Source organism: Lithobates pipiens, unplaced genomic scaffold (genome assembly GCF_037356315.1).
Source record: "Lithobates pipiens isolate NorthernLeopardFrog02 unplaced genomic scaffold, aLitPip1_a1.2 Scaffold_25, whole genome shotgun sequence".
In the NCBI taxonomy this organism is placed as follows: Eukaryota; Metazoa; Chordata; class Amphibia; order Anura; family Ranidae; genus Lithobates; species Lithobates pipiens.
Window position 1 is genome coordinate 96,811,545 of NW_027507787.1, and position 27,108 is coordinate 96,838,652.

The window sequence follows — 27,108 nt, forward strand, 5'->3', positions numbered from 1 at the left end:
TGTGAAATACTATATATATAATCATATATATGCGCTCAAGGACGTACTAAATTGCATGATGGGATTATTGGCAGCAATGCTCAACACTCTCACTAGATGTTAGTATACTTTTAACACACACACATATATATAGTAAAAACTCTGTTTATTGTCCCATCACTCCAATATGCAGTTTTAGTACGTCCCTATTCTGGCAAGCAGATCTGATCGTGGAATGTGCATTGTACTCGGCACTACCCGGAACATTCGAATCCTCCCGCCCGCTCCGCCCCCTTGTCCGGGCTGTGTTTTGGACTGCGGCGCCCAATGCATTCTGGCGAATGTAGTTCTCTGAATGCCGCTTCTCTGAGAGCCTCAGGAGTGTCCGACTACAAGACCCAGAAGGCAGCACGGGAGGAGTGTGCGCCAATCAACCAATCAGGGCGCAGACGCTGCAGTGAACGGTGAAGGAGCAGTGTGTTGTTAATGCCAGGCTGGGGACTTCAGGTTTGTGTCCCGATCTTGATCTGTGATCGTAGTCAGCTGTAGTGGCTGTTTGTGGGGGGTTATGGGTAAACACTTACTGGAAGATGACTAGTACATGGATATGTGTAACGCTGAAGATTAGGTGTGCATTTTATAGCATGGTTCCATTGGTCCAGCCGGGAGCAGCAGAAGTATGCCTGAGCCATCCCTGAGGGATCCCAGTAGAGGCTGGAAATGTGTGTTGTAGGTGCTGCTACTACAGTTACCCCCTTTGTTCCAGGTCCTGGGCCAAACCGCTGCACAGTGAGCCCTGATGAGAGTTTTGCTCACTTGCTCGGCACAGGCGCAGTTCACAGACCGACTTTCATTTTTCTCAACGAATGCAAGGCATTGTATGATTGGATGAGGTGGGTACTGATGTTTACCTCCTCGTCCATTCAGAGAACACTTAGCATTTATTGAGTAAAATGAAAGGTACTCTGTCGAGGGTGTCCAGATGAAGTGAGCGAAACACCCCATGCCCCCTGTGTTCACTCTGTAGCAGAGCAGCCGCTGGGCAAGAGACCCAAAGGGTAGCAGTGATCGCTGTAGGAGCGGCATCTACTACAGTCTTTTTTTAGCCTCTAAGAGGACCCCCCCAGGTATAAAATATGAGTCCATACCTGAACCTCAACTAGGTTTAGTCATACGTTTGGAGGTAAAAATGTAGCACTGAGCTGCATTTTTAACACCCCCTTAAAGGGGTTGTAAACCCTCACGGTTTTCACCTTAATGCATTCTATGCATTAAAGCAGTTCTCCACCCTAAAGGGGAAGTTCCACTCATCTGATTTCCCCCCCCCCCCCCGGTGCCACAATTGGCACCTTTCAGGGGGAGGGGGGTGCAGTTACCTGGATAATCCAGGTATCTGCACCCACTTCCGGGACAGACTGCCACAGATGCCCCCCCCCCCCCCATTGTGTTCTGGGAAACACAGTTCCCAGGACACAGCGGGGACCAGCAGAGACACGCAGCACGACTCGCGCATGCACAGTAGGGAACCGGGCAGTGAAGCCGCAACGCTTCACTTCCCAATTCCCTGACAGAGGATGGCGGCGGGGGCAGCAGAGAGACGAACAATCGCTCGTCATCTGCCGCCGACATCGCTGGACCCTGGGACAGGTAAGTGTCAATTTATTAAAAATCAGCAGCTGCAATATTTGTAGCTGCTGGCTTTTAATATATATTTTTTTTAAGGTGCAGAACCGTTTTAAGGTGAAAAACCTTTTTGTGCTGCAGCAGATGCCCTTACCGATCTTTTCAGCAACAGGGATGAACACAGCAGCTCCAGCCTCTGTCTAGGGTCCTCGTTGCATAGATTGATAGCAGCTGGAGCTATTGGCTCCCGCTGCTATCAATCAAATCCAGCGACTGCAGGGTGAATACTGCAGTCTGTGTCAGTGGAAGCAGCAGAACTCTGGAGTGTGCCCGCACAAGTGCCCCCATGCAAAGTGGCTTTTCGTGGGGGTGCTCGAAGAGGAGGAGTCAGGAGTGCCGCAGGGGGACCCCAGAACAGGAAGATTGGGGCCACTCTGTGCAAAACCCTTGCACAGAGCAGGTGAGTATAACATTAAGTTAATCACTTTAAGCTGTAAATGGCAGTGGACAAGGGTGTTTACATGCTGTGGTTGTGATGCTTCATACCTGCAGCAAAAACTACCCAACGTGTCATGAAAGAGACCCATAATAGAGAATGGGGAAGCACTGCGTACAATCAACTCAGCTGCGTACAATGCCTGCTATTGCAACATGTTTGTTGGCAAAACATGGGGTAAAAACAGACACGAGGATGCATCACCTTACCTTTCGTCGACTGTCTCTGAAAAGAGACCTGAACACAGATCACTCTACAGCACAGAATTTAGATGCACATCTTAATCCATCCTAAAAGCAGTATTCCAACTTTAGTATTGCTTTAAATAGATTGGTTGGGTCAAACTAACCGTTTAAAGTGATATTAAAGCTGGAGTTCTACTTTAACTCTGAACTCCAGGCTGTAGACCAAGTGAGTTTTGCATTGAGTGCAAAAGAGTGACATTAAAGTGATTGTAAAGTCTTGTGTTTTTTTTTTTTTTTTTGTTTCTTTAATTATCAAACGTTCTACTTTCTTGCTGTGTGTATGTAATGGTTTTTCACAGAGCAGCTCTGCTCCGCCTCTTCTCAGGTCCCACACCTGGCTTCCTGCTGGGTGCCTCCACAGCCAATCAGGTGCGCTCCCGATCAGCGGCTCTGTATGTCCATTCACACATGGCCCTGCCCCATCCGCCTCCTGATTGGCTCACTAGCTGTGATTGACAGCAGTGGGAGCCAATTTCTCTGACTGCTGCCAAAAAGCCAATCTGAGCGGAGAGGCAGGGCTCCTGTGGACATCACTGGATTGAGACGGGGCTCAGGTAAGCATCTGGGTGGGGGCACACAAGGTTTTTCTATGCTAGAAGGTAAAACACCTTGTGCCTTTACGACCACTTTAAAGGGTTTTTTAAAAAAACAAACATGTTATAATTACCTTCTCTGTGTAATGGTTTTGTACAGAGCAGCCCCAATCCTCCTCTTCTCAGGTCCCCCACCAGCGTTTTGAACACGGTGCGGGAAATTCCCACCAAACATTTTTTTTCTTGTGTGAACGAGATGATGAATAAGTTACTTCCTCACTCCCCCGATAGCTGGAGCTTTTCTTCTGTGTCCTCAGGTACAATGCAGGACATCAGAGAGCTTCCACATATATATTACAGGGCTCAAAATTTCAAGCCCTGAGCTACTAACCAGGCCTTAAGGGTTACTCCCCACCAGTTGCCCCACCCAACCCCTAAACACGCCTTCATATGTTATCTCATAAAATTACACTGTTAAATGTTTTATGCCGAATTGAGTTCCAAAAAAAATATTAACAACTTTATCAACACAGCGTGACCAGTGTTCAGGGATCGGAGAGAGGAAGAGGAGGGCCAGCGGGGGATCATCATCCAGAGCTGGAATCGCCCTCTGTGACAGCTTTGATTTGAATTGCCTGCAGTCGCTCAAAGTCCTGCCTCCTGGATTGGCTCCTATGATAGACGTCACATGTTCTGGCATTGGACTACTGTGCTGTCTATCAAAGGAGCTAGTCCAGGAGGTGAGACCCTGTGTGCCTGCGGCCGGCCAGGCAGTTCAAATCAAGGCTGTCAGTGGGTGATCTGGCCGGCGGTGCTCACCCCCCTCCGAGGCAGCTATATATATATATATATATATTTATAGTGTAATTATAGACAGTGTGTTATCTCATATATATATATATATATATATATATATATATATATAAATAATATTTTTTTTTTTTTTTTTTTTAGGCTCCAGCCCAATGAGGGACAGCAATGCCACAAAAGAAAGCTAATCGTGGGGTGACTTTTAATCTGGGGACTGGGAGTGATAAAAAGGTAAGTCTTACTCTCTGATCAGTTGTAACAACTTGAAACACTTCAACCCCTGTGGACCGTCTCTTTAGGCCCTGTTTCTATAGATCTGCTTTTTTTTTTTTTTTTCAAATATAAATTTTTATTAATTTCAAACAATGCCCAACATGGGCATGGACATATCGTACAACATAGAAGTGGGATACATAAAGGGGAGGGAGGAAAAGGGGAGCACATATTGAACATATTGCCGAGAGCAAGGGAGAGGTAGGTTCATAGAAGACACTGTACATGGCATACCAATTATACCTCCATGAAAGGCTTAAGTCAATCTGTCATCTGGGGATAACCGCTTGTCTAAGCATAAAATCTTCATTAAGAAGCCAGAAGTGTATTCGAGAGCCTAGATCCGTTCAGTTCCCCCCATCTCCGGCTCTCGTCAGAACCTCAACACCCTGGCAAAAACCCAGTACCAAGGGCAGAGACCATCGGGGGTGGGGGAAGGGACACTGAAGGGGGAAACTAAGGGGAGAAGGAGAGGGGGGGGGGGGATTCTGGTTGATTCAGGACTGCCCTAACCCACATGTAGTCTATAATGCCGACCATATTACAAGGTCCTCAGAGATACTCCTTCGGGCGAGAATATAAACTGGTGCCATAGCGCCCATGTTTTCCTAAATTTTTCCTGCTGTTGCCTCCCCGTAAGCACCAGGTCCTCCAGTTTACTAATGTCCTCCACCCTACGAATCCAGGACGCCACCGATGGAGGGGCCTGGCTTTTCCAGTGGAGCGGTATACATGCTCTAGCGGCATTTACTAGGTGACATAGAATGGATTTTTTGTACTTTTTAGTGGACATGGTATTTACGTGCAGGAGGAAGAAGGCCGGGTCATTGGGGACATTATACTCCGTAAATTTTTGAATAACGGTCCTAACTGTGGACCAAAAGTGAGACAACTTCGAACATTACCAAAATATATGCAACCACGTGCCCTGTTCTAGTCCGCATCTCCAACAAAGCGCAGAGGTGGTCGGGTAGAAGGAATGTAGAGCCTGAGGGGTTAAGTACCATCTCGTCAGAAGTTTATAGTTTGTTTCCTGTATGTTCGTACAGATGGTAGACTTTAGGGCCAATGTTACAATACTTTGAGTCTGGCTCGGAGTAAATGTACAGTTCAATTCCCTCTCACATTTTGTCAGGAAGGTCAAATGAGCGTCATCCCCGGGTGTGATAAGAAGGTTGTACATTGTGGACAGCGTTCTCGGAAGCACCCCGTTGCCAGAGCAACATTCCTCAAAGGCGGTCAACGGTTCGTCAAATCGGAGGGGGGATGGGAGAGCTCGAAGAAAGTGTCTAAGTTGGACAGCAGTCCAAAAAGCTAGTTTATAGGGTCCCGATGTGTTACAGAGCGCCTCTATGGATGGCCAATCCCCATTCGTCCAGAAATGTCGTGCTTGTGTGCACTTGCTACTGGACATGGCCTTCAGAAGTTGGGGGTCCATTCCAGGGGAGAATTGCGGGTTCCCCATAATAGGAAATAGCGGAGAATTAGGCGTGGATAACGACTCCTTTGAGCAAATCTGTGACCCCCACCCGGAGTGTCGTCCCTATCAGGGGATGCCTCTTCATGTGGGCTGGGAGGTGTTTATAACACCAGGCAGTCCCTGGTAACAGCACCTGGACCTGGGCCTGTTCCAAACGGATCCACAGCTTCAGATCCCGGTGTCGGCACCAGTCTATAATTCTACCGAGGTGCACCGCCTGATAGTATTTCTTTACATCCGGAACGGCGAGGCCACCGAAGAGTTTGGGCATGGAGAGTAAAGTCCGGGCCAATCTCGGTTTTCTATATGCCCAGATAAAGCCAGTGAACAAACCGTGTATCTGTCTAAAATATATCGTAGGGACCAAAATAGGGAGTGCTTGCAGCAGATATAAAAATTTGGGCAAGATGCACATCTTAAGAAGATTACACCTGCCAAACCAGGAATGGAGGCCTTTATTCCAGGATTCCAATAGAGTCCTGGTTCTGGCCAGCAGGGGAGGGAAATTAAGTTTAAAGACGTGATTTAGATTTGCAGGGACAAAAGTCCCCAGGTACGACAGAGCCGTGGACGTCCATTTAAAATGAAAGCTGGACCGAAGCCCTCGCATGGTCGCTTGCGACAGTGCTACTCCCATGGCCTCCGATTTAGTGTAGTTAATTTTTAGATTAGAGACCTGCCCGTATTCCTGGAATTCCCGGAGGAGATTCGGGAGGGATATCACTGGATTGGAGAGGGAGAACAACAGGTCGTCCGCATACGTAGAGACCTTGAATTGGGCATCACCTGCAACAATGCCTTGGATATCGGGGTTATTCCTAACTTTACATATAAAGGGTTCTAAGGAAAGGGCAAAAAGAAGGGGTGACAATGGGCAGCCCTGCCTGGTTCCATTTTTAATCAGCAGGGGCTCCGACAGTATCCCATTCACTTTAATCTGTGCCGTTGGGGCAGCATATAATTGGGCTATCCACCTAATCATTTTCTCACCTAAGCCTATATGTTGGAGGACAGTGAACATATACGTCCAGTTAACCCTGTCAAAGGCTTTTTCTGTATTTAGGAAAACGGAAGGAGTGGGGCTCTGGTTCGCGATGTGGATCAAATTCAATACCTTGGTTGTGCTGTCTCTGGCCTCCCTCGTGGGAGTGAAACCCACCTGATCTTGATGGACTAGGGACTGTACGTGTCTGGCCAACCGGGTTGCTAATATCTTGGTGAATAGTTTAAGATCCGTGTTCAACAACGAGATTGGTCTGTAGCTACTACAGGCCATGGGGTCCTTGCCTTCCTTGGGGATGACCGTGATATGGGCCCGAGTGGTATCAGTGGCGAAGGTGGCTGTGTTCCCTATGTCATTAAAAAAGGTCACCATATGAGGGCTAAGGGTGGGGAATAATGTCTTATAATACGGGAGAGTGAAGCCATCCGGTCCAGGTGCCCTCCCAGGTTTAGCCGTATTAAGCGCCAACTCCAACTCCTCAGGAGTTATCGGGGCTTCCAATTCAGCTACGCTGTTAGGTGACAATGTAGGGATCTGACTGGAATTTACATACGCCTCCATCAGAGGTCGTCCTCCCGGTGGGGATGGTAGATTGTAGAGGGTATTGTAAAAGTGTTTGAATGCAGCCGCTATCTGATGCGGAAGGCCGACATCCACGTTCGCCTCTGACCTAATTCGAGAGACATAGGTCTGTGTCTTAATGTCTCTGACCGCCCGCGCCAGAATACGCCCGCATTTATTTCCGGATTCATAGGCTACGAGTCTGCATTTTTGTAACGCTGCCTTGGCTTTGTAGCCAAGGAGGTCATTGGCTTGACTCCGAAGAGAGGAAAGTTCAGCCTCCACAGATGGATCCAGGGAGGCTTTGTGTTTCGACTCCAAAACCTGGAGTTTGGCCAGAAGCGAGTCCAATTGTTTCCCAGTCTCCTTTTTGATGCGCGAGCCGTGTTTAATCAGGACACCCCGAATAACCGTTTTGTGTGCTTCCCACACCGCCCCCGGGGAGGAGTCAGCCGTTGTGTTCGTCTGAAAGTAAAGAGTAAGTTCCCTAGTCACCTCTTCCAGTATCTTTAGGTTTCTGTAGCAAGCTGTCATTAAGACGCCAGAAGCGTGTCCTCCGGGAAGGATTGGCAGATAGCTTGTAAATCAGCATAGTGGGGGCATGATCCGACCATGTCTTTTGACCTATAGAGGAGGCCTGGACCGCATGTAGTTGGCTATGGGGTATAAGAAAGTAATCAATTCTTGTGTAAATTTTGTGGGGAGGGGAGTAGAAGGTATAGTCCCGTTCACCCAGGTGTTGTAAGCGCCAGATATCGACCAATTGTGACTCGTGGAGACACGTGGTGATACGTTTACGGGCACTAATAGGTAAGGAGGATGAGCCCACCGAAGTGTCCACGTGGGGGGCCAGAGGCACATTCCAGTCCCCTCCCAGTATCAGTTGGCCCTCCTGAAAGTCAGTCAATTTAGTCAAAAGACGCCGCACGAACACGTCCTGGCCTTTGTTAGGGGCGTAGACATTCGCTAGTGTCAACTGCACACCTCCCACTAGTCCTTTGAGAAAGACATAATGTCCTTCCGGTTCTATCTTGGAATCCGTAAGAGTCCAAGGTACGTTACAAGAGATGAGGATGGAGGCACCTCGGGATTTGGTTTTATTAGTGGAGTGGTACGTCAGAGGAAAGAATCTGTTCCTGAGGACTGGCAACCTATCCTCTTTAAAGTGAGTTTCCTGGATATAGGCTATATCAGGGGTTGACAAATTTGCTTGGAATCTAGGAGCCAGCTAAAAAAGTTAGGAGCCAGGTCCGTGACGGCGATCTGGACCTGTCCCTGGCCTGACATGGAGACGAGTGAGGGGAAGATAGCCCCCCACCTGTCTCCAAGTCATTGCCCATAGCTCTTAGAGGGACATTTTATTTGTTTTATTTTTTTCAAATGACGATTTTTTTTTAAATTGCATTTTAGTGTAAATATGAGATGTGAGGTCTCTCTGACCCCAGATCTCATATATAAGAGGACCCGTCATGCTTTTTTCTATTACAAGGGATTTTTACATTCCTTGTAATAGGAATAAAAGTGACACACTTTTTTTTAAAAGAACAGTGAAAAAAATAAAAATAAAAGTTAAAATAAAGAAAAAAAAATTTTTTTTAAACGCTCCCTGTCCCGCCGCTGACTTTACTGTTGTCTTATTTTTTTTATTAAATAAATTATTTTTCCCCCAAAAAAGTGCGCTTGTAAGTCCGCTGTGCAAATATGGTGTGACAGACATTATTGCAACGACCACCATTTTACTCTCTAGGGTGTTAGAATAAAAAAAAAAAAAGTGTGTATATACGTGTGTGTGTGTATATGTATGTATGTATGTATGTACATATATACATATATGTATATATGTGTGTGTGTGTGTATATGTTTAGGTGTTCTAAGTAAATGGAAGGAGATATCCCCATTAGCATTGCTGGTTGTAATTCCAACGGCCACCACAAGAGGGCGCCAGATTCCAGAAGGAATAGGATCACAGAAGGAATAGGATCACAGAAGGCCTCCAAGTCGGGGGCTCAATTGCTGGGCGGCGCGGCCCGACGCAATCACGCCGGGGGGTCCACGGAGACAGGAGACACCCAGCTGTGCTGCCCCAGGCGCCAGGTCGCTAATTCTAGTCGCCAATGCGACCTGGCGCCCGGGTTTTGTCGAGCCCTGGGCTATATGAATTTTTGCTCTTTTTAAGTCGTGCATCAACATACAGCGTTTCTCTGGGGTGTTAAGACCTTTCGCATTTAAGGAGTATAGTGTTAGGCTGTCCATCTTCAACCAGAAGGGGAGGAGAAGGAAAAAAAAAAAGGGGGGGGGGGGAAAGGGGGGGTTAAGAGTGGGATAGGGAAGGGTTAAGACACAATGGGGAAAAGTAGGGGGGGGGGAGAGGCAGTGGGGCGGAGTCAAGCTTAAAGAGGAGCTGCACCTAAAAAAAAAAAAAAAAAAAATAAAAAAAAAAAAAAAATATTAAAAGCCAGCAGCTACTAATATTGCAGCTGCTGACTTTTAATAATATCACACTTACCTGTCCCAGGGTCCAGCGATGTCGGCGGCAGATGACGAGCGATCGCTCGTCTTGCTGCAGCCACCGCCGCCATCCTCTGTCAGGGAATCGGGAAGTGAAGCATGAGGGCTTCACTGCCCGGTTCCCTACTGCGCATGCGCGAGTCGCGCTGCGCTGGTTCCCCGCTGTGTCTCTGGGAACTGTGCGTTTCCCAGAACACAACGGGGGGGCGGAGCGATGCGGGGGTCTGCGGCGGTCTGGCCGGAAGTGGGTGCAGTTACCTGGATTATCCAGGTAACTGCACCCCCCTCCCCCCCGAAAGGTGCCGATTGTGGCACCGGAGGGGTGGAGGGATAATACTAGCGGAACTTCCCCTTTAGGGTGAAGAACCGCTTTAACCGCCAATGGGGGCCCCCACTATCCTCACAGCAGGGTGTCCCCCTAAGCCCAAAATCAAAAATGCTGCCAGGAGAGGTATTGGAAGGTAGGGTCGGAACAATAGGGGATAAGGGGAGGGTAGGAACTAAGGACAAGCAAAATGCTTGTTTGGCACGCCTCTACCAGAAGTGTCCGAGAGCGTGCCGGCCTATGTGGGGAAGCGACCTGGAACAGCCAAGGAGTGGGAGCCCCCGACCCCTCGGAACCTGTAGAGCTGTACGAGCATGGGTTGTTGGTATCCGCACGCTCCCCCCATCCCGCCCCCCCCCCCGACCCCAAGAGGGGGTGGCAGGGGGGGAGGGAAGGCCAAACGTCAGGAGCCGCCTCGAGGCCCACGCCCCAGAAACAACCAATCCCGCCCCCAAAAGGAGGGGGCACGTGGAATCAGGGCTAACGGGATCGGGGCCAACCGAGGTTATGTCCCCGGGCACATAGAGGATCACAGCAGGTTCCCCACCACCCGCCCCCCCCAATTAAAAATCCCGTCCCAGCAACCGAGAGGCCCCCTCTCGGTCCCCCAGCGGGCAGGGGAGGCAGGCAACTTATATCAGCGTGGCGGGTATCAGGCGCAATGCACCCGTATTTACACCCGCCACCACGCTCAATTGGGTATACTGCCCGGTGACAATCCCCCCTCAACTGTACACGTATCAGTATACGGCAAGCTCCAGGTGTATAAGCATATTATGGAACCAGAACCCAGCAGAAACTTATGTAAAACAGAATTAAAACAGAAAGGAAAACATTATAACATTAGGCATGTATCTCTAACAACCAGGCGACCAGGGTAGCACCTTCACCAAAGTATCTGCGTCCCCCACCAGCCGGGGGGGCAGCCACCCCATCCAGAGGGAGGAGGGGAGAGCACGGATGACCTCCCCCACCACCCCAGGAGGGCAGCCCCCCCCCAAGGCAGGGGAGGAGGAATCCCCACCCTGGGCACCCCGCATAAACAGAAACAAAGTCAGGGCGACCCCCCAGTGTAGCAGCAGATCGAGCATCCGGAGTGTCGCCTCAGTCATATGCAGTCTGGCAGACCCCTGAGGCACCGGAGGCAGGGGGGGGGCAACATCCCACAGTCAGGGGGGCCCCGCAGGGCAATCCATGGGGCCAAAAAAAAGGGGGGGGGGTGGGCGGAAAGGGGAGATAAGCCACCCCAAGTCAGCAGGCTCCATATACCGGAGCATTATAGACACCCCACCAGATCCCCCCAGGACTCCCCGGGCGAGCAAGTAAATAAACACATTAGCCCACCCCACCACCCCGCAGCGCTCCGCCTCCATTACCAGTCCAGTGGTCAAGCAAAGAGGGTCTCCTCTCCGGACATCAATGTGCGGGGCCCAGAGGGGTAGAGCAAAACAGGGTAGATGGCAGCAGGAGCATACCGGAATTCAGGTTGGCAAAGTGCTTGAGGCTTATCTCGCAACTCACGTGCCCCCTCCGGCGTGGTAGGGAGGGGAGGTAGAGCACCTCCCTACCATCCATGAGTTTTTGTGTTTCCTCTGGCATGGAGGGAGGGAACATCCATGGTCTCTCAGGTGCTCCTGGGGGACAGGGGTTCCTCACCATTTTATTTTTTTCCCTTTTTTCTTCTTCAAGGACCTCAGCCCTCCCAATTTACCTTACTTTGGCAGCGGTACATATGAGCCCTGTCTCTGTAGACAGGGCCTGCCAGTAGTATCCAGCTGGCCCGCTCTGGTTCAGCCAAGCGGCTACTGCACATGAAGCAACGCCATTTTGCGGAGGCCAAGAAGTGTCTCGGCCATGCCGGAAGTGACATCACTTAAGGGCAGCCCGGCAGCTGGACGCAGGGGGAGGGGGCAGGGTTTCTTTTAGCACCTTTTCTCTTTCGTTCACTGACTGACAGCTCCATTGATCTTGATAATTTGGTTGTTACGCCACCTTCAGGAGAGGACTAGGCAGAATATGTTATACATGTGAAAAAACTGAACTTTACAGTTCCACCAGGGGGGCAGTCCCTCCAGTAACATCCCCAGCCTGCTTCCTGCAGCTCAGTTTTTTTTCTGCCTAGTGAAGGAGATGGACCTAGGAACCCTGCGGGACCATCAATCCTGGGATTTTTTTTTGCAGAAGTTTGCCTTTTGCGTAAGATTTTTGGATCCTGTGATCTACTATCAACAGCCGGCTGGGTGACAGGCTGGATACCCTTATCCTTGTATTCTCCTCAGCCTGGCCATCGAGCGTGTGCAGACCATAGCTATGTGCTGGGTCAGCCATGACATGCCCCTCAGGCTACAGGGGCGGCCAGTCAGCGCAACGCTCTGGGGCACACTTATGACCGTACTACTGATGTCTTTGTCCCAGTGTGCCGTGGCCAGCAGCCACCCTGTACTGATCGGAGAGTGGGTCTGTGATGGGATGTCCCCAGCTCGTCTGGATGGCAAGTACAGCTCTCCCCTGGGGGATGCTGCATGATGGGCTGCTGAACTTGGTCAGGGTGGTGAGTCCTGCGGTGGGGGCCCCTCAGTCTGCAGCGGCTAGAAGGGTGGGACTGTGCACCTGTCCTAAGTACCCAAGGGTGGCAGACAGGGTGGGTCAGCATGGCTTCAGAAACTGGTGTTTCTGCCCCCAAACTCCCTGCAATTGCCACCAGCTCGTCTGCAAACAGTGCAGTGCCTTTGGACGCTTTGTCGGCGGTCCTTAAAACGTTCTTTGCCAGGGTGGAGGTGGTGTGCGGGCGCAAAGGTAGCTTCAATGCATAATCGTTCACAAGACATTGTGCTCCCAGCCTTATGTGCAAACCCATAGGGGGAGAAGGAGACTTTTTTTTTTTTTTTTTTTTCTTCCCATATGTTGGATGTCAAAAGGATTTTGTTATGTTACCTAGAAATGACAAAAGACTTTAGGCGAACAGACTCATTATTTGTTCTTTTTCCGGGCAACAAGAGAGGTTGCCAGACTTCTAAAGGTTCTTTAGCCAGCTGGCTAATATTATCCATTCTGGAGGCATACTCTCATGCAGGTTTGTCTCCGCCAGCGGGAATTTGTTCACACTCAACAAGAGCGCTTGTGGTCACTTGGTCAGAAAGAACTGGTGCCACCCCTGAACAAATTTGCAAGGCAGCAATGTGGTCAAGTTTCTGCACTTTTAGTGCGACATTATAGACTGGACCTCACATCTGCCAGTGACCAGGCATTTGGCAGGTCCTGCAGGCTTTTGTCCTGCCCTAAGGGGGTAAATCTCTGTTATCCTCTCACGTGTTGTCCTGAAAGACACTTTGGGAAAATTCAAGTTCGACTAAGTAACTTGTTTTCCAGAAGTCTTTCAGGACAGCAACGACCCTCCCTGTTATTTTTATGTACTATGCTGTGACTAACGTATGTGCTTATGTGTTCCAGCCGAGGCCGGAGGTTCTCTTCTACAACTGATGGATGGTAGGGAGATACCTCCCTTTAAAGATTTGGAGGAAGGAGGTGTTTCCTGGTTTCTGATGGGAGGAGTCACAATCTCTCAGGTGCTGTCCTGAAAGACTTACCGGTGACTTGTTTTTCAGAAATGTAATGCCTCGTACACCTGATCGGACATTCCCACAACAAAATCCATGGATTTTTTCTGACTGATGTTGGCTCAAACTTGTCTTGCATACACATGGTCACAAAAAGTTGGTAGGAAATTGCGAACGTCAAGAATGCGGTGATGTACAACACGTACGACGAGCCAAGGAAAATGAAGCTCAATAGCCAGTGCGGCTCTTCTACTTGATTTTGAGCATGTGTGGAACTTTGTGCGTCGGAATTGTGTACACGAGATTGGAATTTCCGACAACGGATTTTGTTGTTGGGAAAATTTTGAGATCCAGATCTCAAATTTTGTGTGACGGAAATTCCGATTAAAAATGTCCAATGAAGCCTACACACATTCGGAATTTCTGACAAAAAGCTCCTATCGAACATTTTCCGGCGTAAAATCCGACAATGTGTACAGGGCATTACTTGAATTTTTCTATTTGTTCTGGCATTCCTCATCACTGGTACTAAAAGTGATGAGAAATCCAAAATTTTGGATTGTCATCAGAAAAAAAAAGGGGGGGAATCTTCTAATGGAATGCGCCCTTTTGGTGATAACTAAAGCTGCCTATAGATTATTAATCTCTTGCTTCTTTCGTCAACATAAGCAAGGTAGATGGAGGAATCCTCTCTGCTGTGCCATTGTATTCTGATAGCAGATCTCCTTCACTGTCAAACACTAATCGGTGTCTGTAGCCTCTGATCATCCAATGTTTTCCACCATTACTGTTTGTCAGAAGTCAGTTTTTAGATTAAGTTCTGTCGAGCAGAAACGGCCAGTAATGGAACGAAATTCAGTCCCTCCCTGCTTAACCAGCCGAATTTGGATTCATCTATGGCCCTACTTTAAAGAGATTTGCTCTTAAGTCCCCTTCTGTTTTGAGGGTAGCCAGTGAAGGAAAATCTCCCCAATGCATTTCTTGACCATTCCCTATTTGAGCTGAAATTGCAAAAAATGAATTATGTTTTAGGCCTTATGCCTTTCAGCTGCTTTTACTAGTTTCAGACGTTTTTTTTATTTTTTTGCAGCTTAAAAATGCCTCTCCATATTCTATGGCTTCATATGCATAGGACAGCGCATTCTGAGGACTAGCGTTACAGCTGTGCAAACATCTGACGTGCCTTAATGCTGGATACAGCGTTAAGCCTTTTTTTTTTTTTTTTTGTCAAAAATCAATGGTTTCCTATGAGAGTCCATTGATTTGAATAGAAGTTCCATCCAAGTCAGGTCATGATAATCTGACTTGTGGTGCAACTTGTGCTCCGAGGATCTTATAGGGTAACCCCATGCCAAAATGGGGGGAAAAAAAAATGGCATGGGGTCCTCCCCAAGATCCATAGCAGACCCTGCATGCAGCCCAGCAGGTCAGGATCGAGCGACCCCCCCCCCCCTCCCCCCTGGACCATACCAGGCCACATGCCCTCCACATTGAGGGGTGGATGCTTTTGGGCAGGGAGGGCCCCCCCCCCCCCCACCACCACAAAGCAGCTTATGGCCTATTCCCCACAACCCTGCCCCCATCCCAAAAATAAATAAAAACAGTACACAGATTTTTGACAAAGTCCTTGTTATTAAAGCTGCTCCGTGTCTTCTCCCGTTGATCTTCTCCCTCTCCGTGATGTCTTCTTCCTCTAGTTCTTCTGCCTGCGGTTCTTCTCCCGATGCTAGCACCTGCTGTTTTGTTAGGTCTGGTGGCGTGTGCCATTACTTTTATAGCTATGGAGTGGTGACATCACAAGGGACGGAGTCTCCAGGTGATGTCACCGGATGGTCGCGCCCCATGGTTATATAAATAATGGCACACGCAGCCGGATATAACTCAACAGCAGGAGCTAGCGTCGGGAGGAGACTGGAGGGAGGAGACACATTGGAGCTGCTTTGGACTTTGTCAAAAACCTGTGTACTTTTTTTTTTTTTTTTTTTTATACTTTTTTGGGTGAATGGGTAGGGGCATCAACATGGGGACAAAGTGCTTTTGGATCAGAGCCCTGCCCCCCCCCCCCCCCCAAGCACCCACCCCTCCAATGTTGAGGGTGTGCGGCCTGGTATGGTCCAGGAGGTCCATGCTCATATAAGGGTACATGATCGGATAGGGGTCTGGTATGGCCTTTGAGGGGTTCCCCTCAAAATCCATTTTACCCCGAAGGGTCTGGTATGCATCTTAAAGGGTACCCCATGCTGTGGTGTTTGTGTGTGTGTGTGTGTGTGTGTGTTTGTTTGTTTTTTTTGGCATGGGGTCCTTCAAGATCCTCAGAGCACAAGACGGATCATCATGACTTGGATGCAACTTCTGTTTCAATCAGTTACATAGTTAGTCAGGTTGAAAAAAGACACAAGTCCATCCAGTTCAACCAAAAAAAATAAAATAAAAATAAATAAAATAAAATATACTACATATATATATATATATATATATATATATATATATATACACATACATATACCAGCCCATATACCCAATTCTATACCCACAGTTGATCCAGAGGAAGGCAAAAAACCCCAGCAGAGCATGATCCAATTTGCTAAAGCAGGGGAAAAAATTCCTTCCTGATCCCCCGAGAGGCAATCGGATTTTCCCCGGATCAACTTTACCTATAAATTTTAGTTCCCAGTTATATTACGTACACTTAGGAAATAATCCAGGCCTTTCTTAAAGCAATCCACTGAGCTGGCCATAACCACCTCTGCAGGGAGTCTATTCCACATTTTCACAGCTCTTACTGTGAAGAAACCTTTCCGTATTTGGAGATGAAATCTCTTCTCCTCTAGACGTAAAGAGTGCCCCCTTGTCCTCTTTGTTGACTTTAAAGTGAATAACTCGACACCAAGTTCCCTATATGGACCCCTTATATATTTGTACATGTTGATCAAATCCCCCCTTAATCTCCTCTTATCAAGAGTGAATAAATTCAGTTCCTCTAATCTTTCCTCATAGCTGAGTTGCTCCATGCCTCTTATCAGTTTGGTTGCCCTTCTCTGCACTTTCTCCAGTTCCCCGATATCCTTTTTGAGAACTGGTGCCCAAAACTGAACTGCATATTCCAGATGAGGTCTTACTAATGATTTGAACAGGGGCAAAATGATATCTCTCTCTCTGGAGTACATACCTCTCTTAATACAAGAAAGGACTTTGCTCGCTTTGGAAACCGCAGCTTGGCATTGCATGCTATTATTGAGCTTATGATCTACCAAAACCCCCAGATCCTTCTCCACTATGGATTCCCCCAGTTGTACTCCCCCCCCCTAGCGTGTATGATGCATGCATATTCTTAGCCCCCAAGTGCATAACCTTACATTTCTCAACATTAAACCTCATCTGCCACATAGTCGCCCAATTAGACAGAGCATTGAGGTCTGCTTGTAAATTGGTGACATCCTGTAAGGACGTTATTGCACCACATAGCTTGGTGTCATCTGCAAAGACGGAAATGTTACTCTTGATCCCAGACCCAATATCATTTATAAAGATATTAAAAAGTAAGGGTCCCAGCACTGAACCTTGGGGTACACCACTCATAACCTTAGACCATTCAGAGTAAGAATCATTAACCACTACTCTCTGAATTCTGTCTTTTAGCCAGTTTTCTATCCATCTACAAACTGATGTTTCCAAACCTGTAGACTTTACCTTACACATGAGCCGTGTGTGCGGAACAGTATCGAATGCTTTTGCAAAATCCAAATATATCACGTCCACCGCCACCCCTCTGTCCAAGGTTTTACTTACCACCTCATAAAAAGAAATCAGGTTTGTCTGACAACTCCTGTCTTTCATGAATCCATGCTGTCTGTTGCTCCAAATATTTTTTTCCTGCAAGAACTCATCTATGTGGTCTTTTATTAATCCCTCCAGTATCTTCCCAACTATAGAAGTTAAACTAACGGGTCTATAATTACTTGGTAAAGACTTTGTTCCCTTTTTAAATATAGGCACCACATTGGCCCTGCGCCAATCCAGTGGTACTATTCCTGTCATTAATGAGTCCCTTAAAATTTGATACAATGGCTTTGAAATTACAGAGCTCAATTCTTTTAGGATCCGTGGGTGGATGCCATCAGGTCCAGGTGCTTTCTCCACCTTTATTCTGTCCAAATATTTCTGGACCATATCACTTATGAGCCATTGTGGATTAGGGGCTGCGTCAGTACCACCCCCATTGTGGACATGAGCTCCCCCATGCTCCTTTGTATACACAGAGCTGAAGAAAGTATTTAATAAGTTAGCCTTCTCTTTGTCCCCAGTCACCCACTCCAGATTATTTTGCAAAGGGCCTACATGCTCAGACTTAACCTTTTTACTATTAATATATTTGAAGAATTTTTTGGGGTTTGTCCTACTGTCTTTTGCAATTTGTCTTTCATTTTGAATTTTTGCATCCTTGATTTCCTTTTTACATATTCTGTTAAATTCCTTGTAACATTTAAATGACACTAGTGTTCCTTCATTTTTATATTTTTTGAAAGCTCTTTTTTTATAGTTTATAGCTTTTTTAACTTTGGCCGTGAGCCACATCGGCTTTATTTTTAAACTTATTGCCCATGGGAATATACTTTGCCGCGAGATCACAAACAAGCTTTTTGAAGAATTCCCATTTCTGTTCTGTGCCCATTGGTGCCAATATTCTCTCCCAGTCTAAGTCCTGGAGAGCAGCCCTCATCCTTGGAAAATTTGCTCTCTTGAAATTAAGTGTTTTTATCTTTCCCGTATGTGATTTTTGCTTACAGCTAACATCAAATGAAATCATGTTATGGTCACTGCTACCCAGATGTTCCTTTATCTGAACATTAGTAATACGTTCTGCATGGTTTGAGATTACCAGGTCCAACAGAGCATCATTCCTAGTTGGGGCCTCAATAAACTGTACCATAAAATTGTCCTGTAATAGGTTTACAAATTTTTGCCCTTTAACTGTCCCAGCAGTGCCATTACCCCAGTCAATTTCTGGGTAGTTAAAATCCCCCATTATTATCACTGTCCCAGCCCTTGCAGCCCTTTCTATCTGTGCAAGGAGCTGAGTCTCCACCTCCTCATTAACATTGGGTGGTCTATAACAAACTCCAATGATTAACTTTGAACTACGCGCATCTGTATGCAGTTCTACCCATAATGCCTCAGACTCATCACACTCTCTGCCCACCAGGTCCTCTTTCTCACTTGCTTTGAGATTATTTCTCACATACAGACAGACCCCTCCACCTTTCCTTTTTACTCTGTCTTTCCGAAAGAGTGCATAGCCAGGAATATTAATAGCCCAGTCATGTGAGGAATGAAGCCAAGTTTCAGCAATACCGATTACATCATAGCTCTCCTGATGCACCAGAGCATCCAACTCGCCTGTTTTGCTTGGCAGACTTCTGGCATTGGCAAACAAACATTTTAATGTATTAATATATTTTGACCGGTCACACACTATCCTCTTGGGTGTTCCAAGATTACAACTAGGACTTGCTACTATATTTACCTTGGGTTTATGTGCTTCGGTTACCCCACCACTAATGCCCCTAATATTACCCTCTGGAATATGCTCCACGCTGACTATCTCTATCTCTGAACCCACCCCCCCATCACCTAGTTTAAACAACCCTCTAACTTTTTGGCCATCCTCAATCCCAGCTGATCATCACCCTCCTCATTTAGGTGCAGTCCATCCCTTCTATAGTACCGGTTGTCGACTGAGAAGTCGTCCCAGTCCTCCAGGAACCCAAACCCCTCCTTACTACACCAGCTTTTGAGCCACTTGTTTACTTCCCTAATCTCCCTCTTCCTTTCTGGTGTGGCTCGATGTACTGGTAGTATTCCTGAGAATACTACCTTGGAGGTCCTTTTCCTCAACTTAGCTCCCAAGTCCCTAAAATCATTTTTTAGGACACTCCATCTGCCTCTGACTTTGTCATTGGTGCCAACGTGCACCATGACAGCTGGGTCTTCCCCAGCCCCTCTCAGTAATCTGTCCACCAGATCCGTGATGTGCCGAACCCGAGCGCCCGGCAGACAACATACAGTTCGGCACTTCAGGTTGTTGTTACAGATTGGCCTCTCTGTCCTCCTAAGAATTGAGTCCCCTACCACCAGAATCTGTCTGTCTTTCCTTTCCCTTCTCTCCCCCCCCCACTCTCACTGGAGGAGTTCTTCTCCTGGCAGCTAGGAGAATCCCTCAGCTCCAGCAGTGCTGGTCCCTGACTGGGATCACCAATGTCACTCAATGGAGCGTACTTATTGGGATGCTCCAGCCCTGGATCGGCCTCCCTGGCACTTGCCCCTCTACCCTTCCTGACTGTCACCCATCTACTCTCTGCTAGTGCCTGCACCTCCTTGTCTCCACCCACCTCTGTGCCGGCACCTGCCGTGTACTATCCTGGTTCTCATTTAGGGTGGAGGGGCCTCTCAGTGCTGACAGTTGCTTCCCCAGATTCAGAACCTGGGCTTCCAGGGAAACAATGTGCTTACATTTTTCACAGCAGTATTCACCCTCGATCAGATGATCAAGGAACGCATACATGCCGCAAGATGTACACCGAGTCGCCTCTCCACACCCGCCAGTCATCGTTTCTATTAATTTAATGAGGATTAGAGATTATACCCAGTCCAAATTACCTAACAACTAGCTTCCTGACACTAATCCTCAACAAGACAGTACACAGGTACTCACAGACCAGCGTGCACCCACAATACACAAGTACTAATGATACACACACACTACTCAGACAATACTCAGGTACTCACACTACACAGGTACTATGACCCCTGTTATAACCCCCTGTTTTCAACTCTGGGTTTTAACTCACCACTTTGACCAGTTCCACTTAGGCAGAGTTCTCACAAACTCAAGATGAGCAGGCTCAAATGAGTTCAACCCAAGCTTATATAGACCTCAAGCACCTGTGCCCAATTAAACCCTCCCCTTAATTAGTAGGCTGAAGGAAGGAAAGGAAGAAAAAAACCAAAAAAAACACTATTTAAAAAGTGACAGAAAAGGGTATAAAAGCTACAAGAAAAAGCCCCAAAAGAACCTAAAAATGCAACCCAGCAGTCACCAGCAGGCAAAAAGCAAAACTTATTCACACTCCAGTGGGCTGAAAGTCTGATCAGTTATCTCATAAGGAACCATTTATTTTGACTAGAGGTAGAGAAACGCTGCTAAAAGCTAGCACAGCTAAACGTGCATTAACTCCAATGCAAAAAGCTACTAAAAGTGCATTTTTACAGCCCCTTTTTCCTGGCATTGGTAGTGGCTTTGCAGCCTTTTTTTTTCTAATGCCCTGTGCATGGGGAATATAGCAGGCTTCCACTCAGATCCTCAAAAACATAAAATGAAAATGTTCAAAGTAGGTTTTGCTATGCTTGCGTTAACCTCTTGTTGTTATCCAGCACTCTTCTCTCTGATCATTGTTTTAGTAAGGACAGAAGAATCACTTGTTCCCCTTTTGCTTTCCTGGTAAAGTCTACTTTAACCACTAGAAGCTTTTAGCCCCTTTATAACCAGAGCATTTTTTGCCGTTCAGCACTGCGCTACTTTAACTGCCAATTGCTTGGTCATGCAACACTACATGCAAATCAAATTTTATATCATTCTTCCCAGAAATAGAGATTTCTTTTGGTGGTATTTTATCCCTACTGGGTTTTTAATTTCTTTTATTATATAAATGGGGAAAAAATAATTCTGTTTGAAAAATATATATTCAATAAAAAAAAAATCGAATTTCTGCATAAATTTATGACAAAATGTATTCTGCTATATGTCTTTGGTTAAAAAATAATCCCAATAAGTGTATATTAATTAGTTTGGTATGAAAGTTTTAGCACAAACTACACATCTACAAACTGTGTGTGTGTATGTGTATATAATGGAGAGTTTATGCAGCTATAGACGCTATACTGTAATGGTGGTAATCAACATAGGGTGGCAGGAAATTTGGCGCTAATGGACACTGGCTGGGAGGGTCACTAACTGACACTGATGTCACTAGTGACATAAATACAATAATCCAGTGCTTATACTGTACACTGACACTGCACTAATGACACTGGCTAGGAAGAGGTTAGCATCTAGGGACAATCAAGGGGTTAACTGCGTGTCTAACAAGTGTAATGTATGTAATGTCTGCTGCTTTTACTTAATAAACTGGCTGTTTTTTCTCGCTGCTTTTCAGGGCGAAGAAACAGCCAGATCGCCGTACACAGAGTTCTGTGTGCTTATAAACTCAGGACTCTATGTGATTGGACACAGCTGATCAGCAGGTTTCAGACAAAATCATTGGCTGAAATCTGCTTCCAAACTCAAGTTGTATCCAATCTCATGCACACCCCAAACCTGAAGCAAGCCGGTAATGTACATGTACATTGCTGAACCTGCACTTGTTTGTTTGTGGTGTTTTTTTTTTTTTATCAACATGTATCCATAATGCACCAAGCCAGCCCACTTTAAAAGAAACAAAAAAATGAACAAATCCTGGTTTCATTGGCTGTGATTGGAAAGATTTCTTTTTCCTTTCCTGCCTTGGAAAACAACAGGAAATTTGGAGAATCCAGTATAAAACAGTTGTCACTGAAACAGGTCTTCCCATTAGAAAATGTTTCCTCTATTTCCTTTACAGTAACTGTAGCATTTTGTTTTTCCCATCACTTTCTGTCTTAGGCCTCTTTCACGTGGCATTGTGTGTGCAGCAAAACCAGGAGGTTGAGACCTATTTTTTTTTTTTTTTTTTTTAGTTTTGTATTCTTTATTCCATTTTCCTTCACATTTATAAAACATTAAAATACTCGATACACATTAGCAGCGTTTTCTTTAACAGGGGAAAAAAAAAAAAGAAAAAGAGGCAATAGTAAATCACCATTACAAATCTTATATCACATCACAATAATTCTTATCCTCTATATTCCGTGTTATCTACCTTATCGTCAATTTATCCCTCTCCCCTCCCTTCTCGAAAAGCCCACCTTCCCTCTTTAACATTGTAATTCTACTACAGTTTTTCTTTTCCGGTTTTTAAGATATTTACTAATAGCCTAAGCTGAAATCTACCTATTTAAATTTAAACTTTTCTCTCTCCTCCTCCTTTCTAATCCATAGGGTATCCCATCTCCTTTACCCAAGGCCACCATATTTTTTTTAAACTCTCTAAGATTGCCCATTTTTACATATACTGTCTTCTCTTTCCATATTAATTCGCTGATGGCTTGTGTCCATTCACTCACCAAGGGGGCCCTTTCCGCCTGCCATCTCTGAGCAATTATTCTACGCGCTTGGAAAAGACAGCGTATAACTGCCACCGTAGTACATTTTTGTTCTCTCGGCTCCTTCCCATAGCCCAGCACACAAAGTATCGGGTTCATTTCCAACTCTCCCTCAAAGATTTTATTAATAGTTTCCAATACCGAAACAACAGCTTTGGGCAATGCCACACCATGTGTATAAGGTCTCCCTGTCTCCGGCATCTAGGGCAACTGTCATCGGCCTTCCCACCAAACGAATATAATCTCTTAGGTGTATAATACGCCCTGTGTACCAACATCAAATGTGAGATTTTTTGTGAGGGAGAAACCGATGTCATTGGCCCCAGCTCCATTATTCTCCTCCACTGCCCATCTGATATTTCCCCAATATCCTCTTCCCACCTCCTCTTTAGGTTTGGGTGATCAATTTCCTGATTAAGATTTATACATAACTGCTTATAAACTACTGATATACACCCGCTGACCTTATCCATTGTGATAACCTTCCATAGTAGAGGTGTTTTTATCCCACACTGGCATATGTACCCCAAACTGTGCTGCTAAAGCGTGTCTCAACTGTAAATATCTAAAAAAAAGATTGTTGTGGTATATCATATTCCTTCTTTAGGTCCAGGAATGTCTTTAAGACATTACCGTCATATAGTTGGATCAATTTAGTTATGCCCTGCCTTTCCCATATTTTAACCTTGCCAATTAGAAGTAATTCCAGTAAGTTTTTGTTATCCCATAAAGGCGTAAATTCTGGCAACCCTGAGTACCCCATTATCAGTTTTACCGTTTTCCATACTTTACCCAACATCCTAGTTAGCGTTATTATACTGGAAGGAGTCTGCCTCCAAGACCTCAGCTATGGATTCATGTAGGGCTCCTATCATCATAATCCCTCCTTTTAGGTTTCTTCCATGCTCCGAGTCACAACCCACCAGATGCTGCAGCTGCACCGCCAAATAATAGTTCCTGGGGTGTGGCACCGCCAGACCCCCTCTATCTATTGGTAGCGGCAAGGTCTGGAGCCGGATCCTAGCCGTACCCTTCCTCCAGATAAGCTCCCGGAAGAGGGATTCAAGCTTTTTAAACCATTTTTTGCATATCCATACCGGTGCATTATGTAGGACATATAGCAATTGGGGCATCCATATCATCTTAATCAAACTGCAACGCCCCATCACCGACAACGGAAGCCTGCTCCAGACGTCACATTTTCGCTTAAATTTAATTAGAAGTGGCATTAAATTTTTATTAATATACTGCTCGGGGTTTGCTGTCAAATATATACCGAGATATTTCATGACATCTACCACCTTCACCTGTGGCGCCCCCGGCGCAACCGCAGCATCCAGGGGGTTGACTCGGAGCAGCTCAGACTTCCCCCAGTTTATAACCAGCCCCGAAAACCTTCCAAAACCTTCTACCAGACTGACTGCCTGTTCCAGAGACGGACCAATATCCCCCAAGAAGAGGAGGACATCATCCGCATATAAAGCGATCTTTTCCTGTCTCTCCCCCTTCCTTTGGAAACCCTTTATCCCCAAGTTTGCCCTAACAGCAATTGCCAATGGCTCCATAGCGAGTGCAAAGAGCATAGGCGACAGTGGGCAACCTTGCCTTGTCCCCCTGCTCATTTCAATCTTTTCAGAATACTTGCCATTGACCCTTACCCTGGCACTAGGGGCATTGTACATCATTTTCATCCATCCAGTAAAGGCGGGGCCAAATCCTATTTTCTCCAGTACACGCCAGAGATACTTCCACTCTAGGCTATCAAAAGCCTTAGTTACGTCTAAGGACATTATAGCTCTTGCCCCCATGTTCTCTAACGGTGTCTGCATATTCAAAAAAGTCCTTCTAATGTTTATGCTGGTGGATCTTCCCAGGATAAATCCCGTTTGGTCTGGATGTACTAACTTTGTGATAAATTGATTCAGCCTATTTGATAATACCTTGGCTAAAAAAATTTCATCTGAATTCAGTAACGAGATTGGCCTGTATGAGGCCACCTCTAATGGGTCCTTTTCTGCTTTGGGAATCACAATAATAGTTGCCTCTGTCATCGAGGCAGGCAATTTCCCCTTCTCCACCGCCCCTATTAATGTCTTATACAACTCTGGAAGTAGCGTCTTTCCATAATATTTATATGTCTCTACCGGAAGCCCGTCTGGTCCTGGGGACTTTTGATTAGCCATCCCGACCACTGCTTGTTGTAATTCACCAAGGGTTATCGAGGGGCATCTAATTCTTCCCTCTCCTCCTGGGAGAGAGTCACCATCTCTAAACCCTCCAAAAATCTATCCATTTCCCCTTCCTCCCCCACTCCTTGTGAACAATACAATTCTCTATAGTAATCTCCAAAGGTTTCTACTATCTCTTCCCCTCTTAGGACCAATGCCCCATTCGGGGCTCTCATGCTAGAGATGGCAGACGGAGGGGAATTTGATTTTACCAGCTGAGCCAACAATCTGCCCACCCCCTCCCCTTCCCCAAAGTAGCGCTGTTTCTGGAATATTCGTTTGCTCTCTTCTTTCTTTTTAATTACTATCTTATACCCTTGTTGTTTTATTTAACCATATTTTTTGTTTTTCTGAGGTTGGGTCTTTTACATAATTATTTTCAGCCTCTATCAATTCCTTCCTGATACTCTCTTCCCACATCCTAGATTTTCGCTTAATTCTTGCTTTCCTTAGGGGCATCCTGATCCAGCAGGTAGCCTTTAGGGCATCCCAAATTACACTTGTTGGGGCGGTACCCACGTTGAAACTTATGAACTCTTGTAGTCTCAACGTGACCTCCTCTGCGTCCTTTATTAGTTCAAACCAAAATGGACTAAACTTCCAACCCACTTGAGTTCTCTTCTCCTCCGTATTTAATACCACCCATATCAGTGAGTGGTCTGAGATCCCTCTGGGCATGTATACTATGTCCGTTATATTTTGTGCCATTTCTACATTCCCCAGGACCAGGTCTATTCTAGAGAGGGTAGCATAGGATCCTAAAAAGCAAGAGTATTGTTTAACTTTCGGGTTTCTCTCTCGCTATAAATCCATTAACCCTATCTCCTCCAAAAAGCAACGCAACCTAGTTTCCCCCATATTCCTGAGCCGCACCCTAGGGGGGAGCCTGTCAATCTCTTCATCAAGGACTTCGTTGAAGTCTCCTAACGCAATGACCGGAACATTTTCTTTATCCCCAATAAATTCCATTAATTTACACACAACCTCCATTTTAAACGGTGGGGGTATATATATATTTGCCAAAATACAACATCTACCCTCCAATACACCATACAAAAAAACATATCGGCCCAATTCGTCAATACTGACCTGCCTGCAGGAGAAACTCACCCCGTTTTTTATTATCACGCTCACCCCTCTTGAATAAGAGGTATATACTGAGTGATACTGCTGTTGATATTTCCTGTTTTTTTTAATTGTAACTTAGACATATTTGTTAAATGAGTCTCCTGCAGGCAGGCCAGTCCAACGTCAAATCTCTCCAACATGGCAAAGACAGTCGCCTTTTTGATCGTACTGCCCAGCCCCCTCACATTCCAGGACCCAATATTAAGAGTTTTAACCTGTACCATCTATTATAGCGAAAAAAGAGAACCAGCAAGGCAAAAAGAAAAGGAACATCACAAATACATGGAGCAAATATACATAGTACTTATGGTATACAAACCCTACAGGTACCCCCATATTCAAAAGTGCTCCCGTAAATATTTCACCACCCATTGATTTTTCCATACTTTGTATACTTGTGAATTACTTTTAACCATTATATATATATATTACCTTTTATTAGAGTGCTCGCTCTTATTTATCTTATTTTCCTGTTCATTTATCGTGCAGTATTCAAATTTTACCTTCACGTGAAATTTTTTTTATACAATTTTACCACCCACCCCCCTCCTCCTACCCACCTCCCCCAGTTCCTATTTAAGTGATGCCTTGATTGTGAACAGGTGTGGCAATAATCAGGCCTGGGTGTGGCTAGAGAAATTGAACTCAGGTGTGGACAACCACAGTTATAGTATGTTTTAACAAGGGGGGCAATCACTTTTTCACACAGGGCCATGATGGTTTGGATTTTTTTTCACCTTTAATAATAAACACCTTCATTTACAAATTGCATTTTGTGTTTACTTGTGTTGTCCTTGACTATTGTTTAAATTGGCTTGATGTTCCGAAACACTTAATTGTGACAAACATGCAAAGGAACAGGAAATGAGGAAGGGGGCAAACACTTTTTCACACCACTGTAGATCTGGCCAAGGTTACAAAAAAAATTTCTGCTCCACTTAAGGTTCCTGAGAGCACAGTGGCCTCCATAATCCTTAAATGGAAGACTTTTGAGACGACCAGGACCCTTCCTAGAGCTGGCCGTCCGGCCAAACTGAGCTGTCGGGGAGAAGAGCCTTGGTG

General features: G+C 46.0%; 1 protein-coding gene across 2 annotated transcripts in view; it reads left to right on the top strand.

Moving 5' to 3' along the window:
• Positions 1-304: 304 nt before the first annotated feature.
• CENPQ (centromere protein Q) overlaps positions 305-27,108 on the top strand; it is a 67,428-nt gene continuing 40,624 nt past the window's right edge. The window contains exons 1-2 of one of the 2 annotated variants that reach the window (XM_077454736.1): positions 305-486; positions 3,831-3,917. In XM_077454736.1, coding sequence (XP_077310862.1) covers positions 3,855-3,917 — 63 coding nt within the window. In that variant the 5' untranslated portion in view covers positions 305-486; positions 3,831-3,854. The remainder of the gene's footprint in view (positions 487-3,830; positions 3,918-27,108) is intronic. The other variant, XM_077454735.1, reaches the window with a different exon arrangement.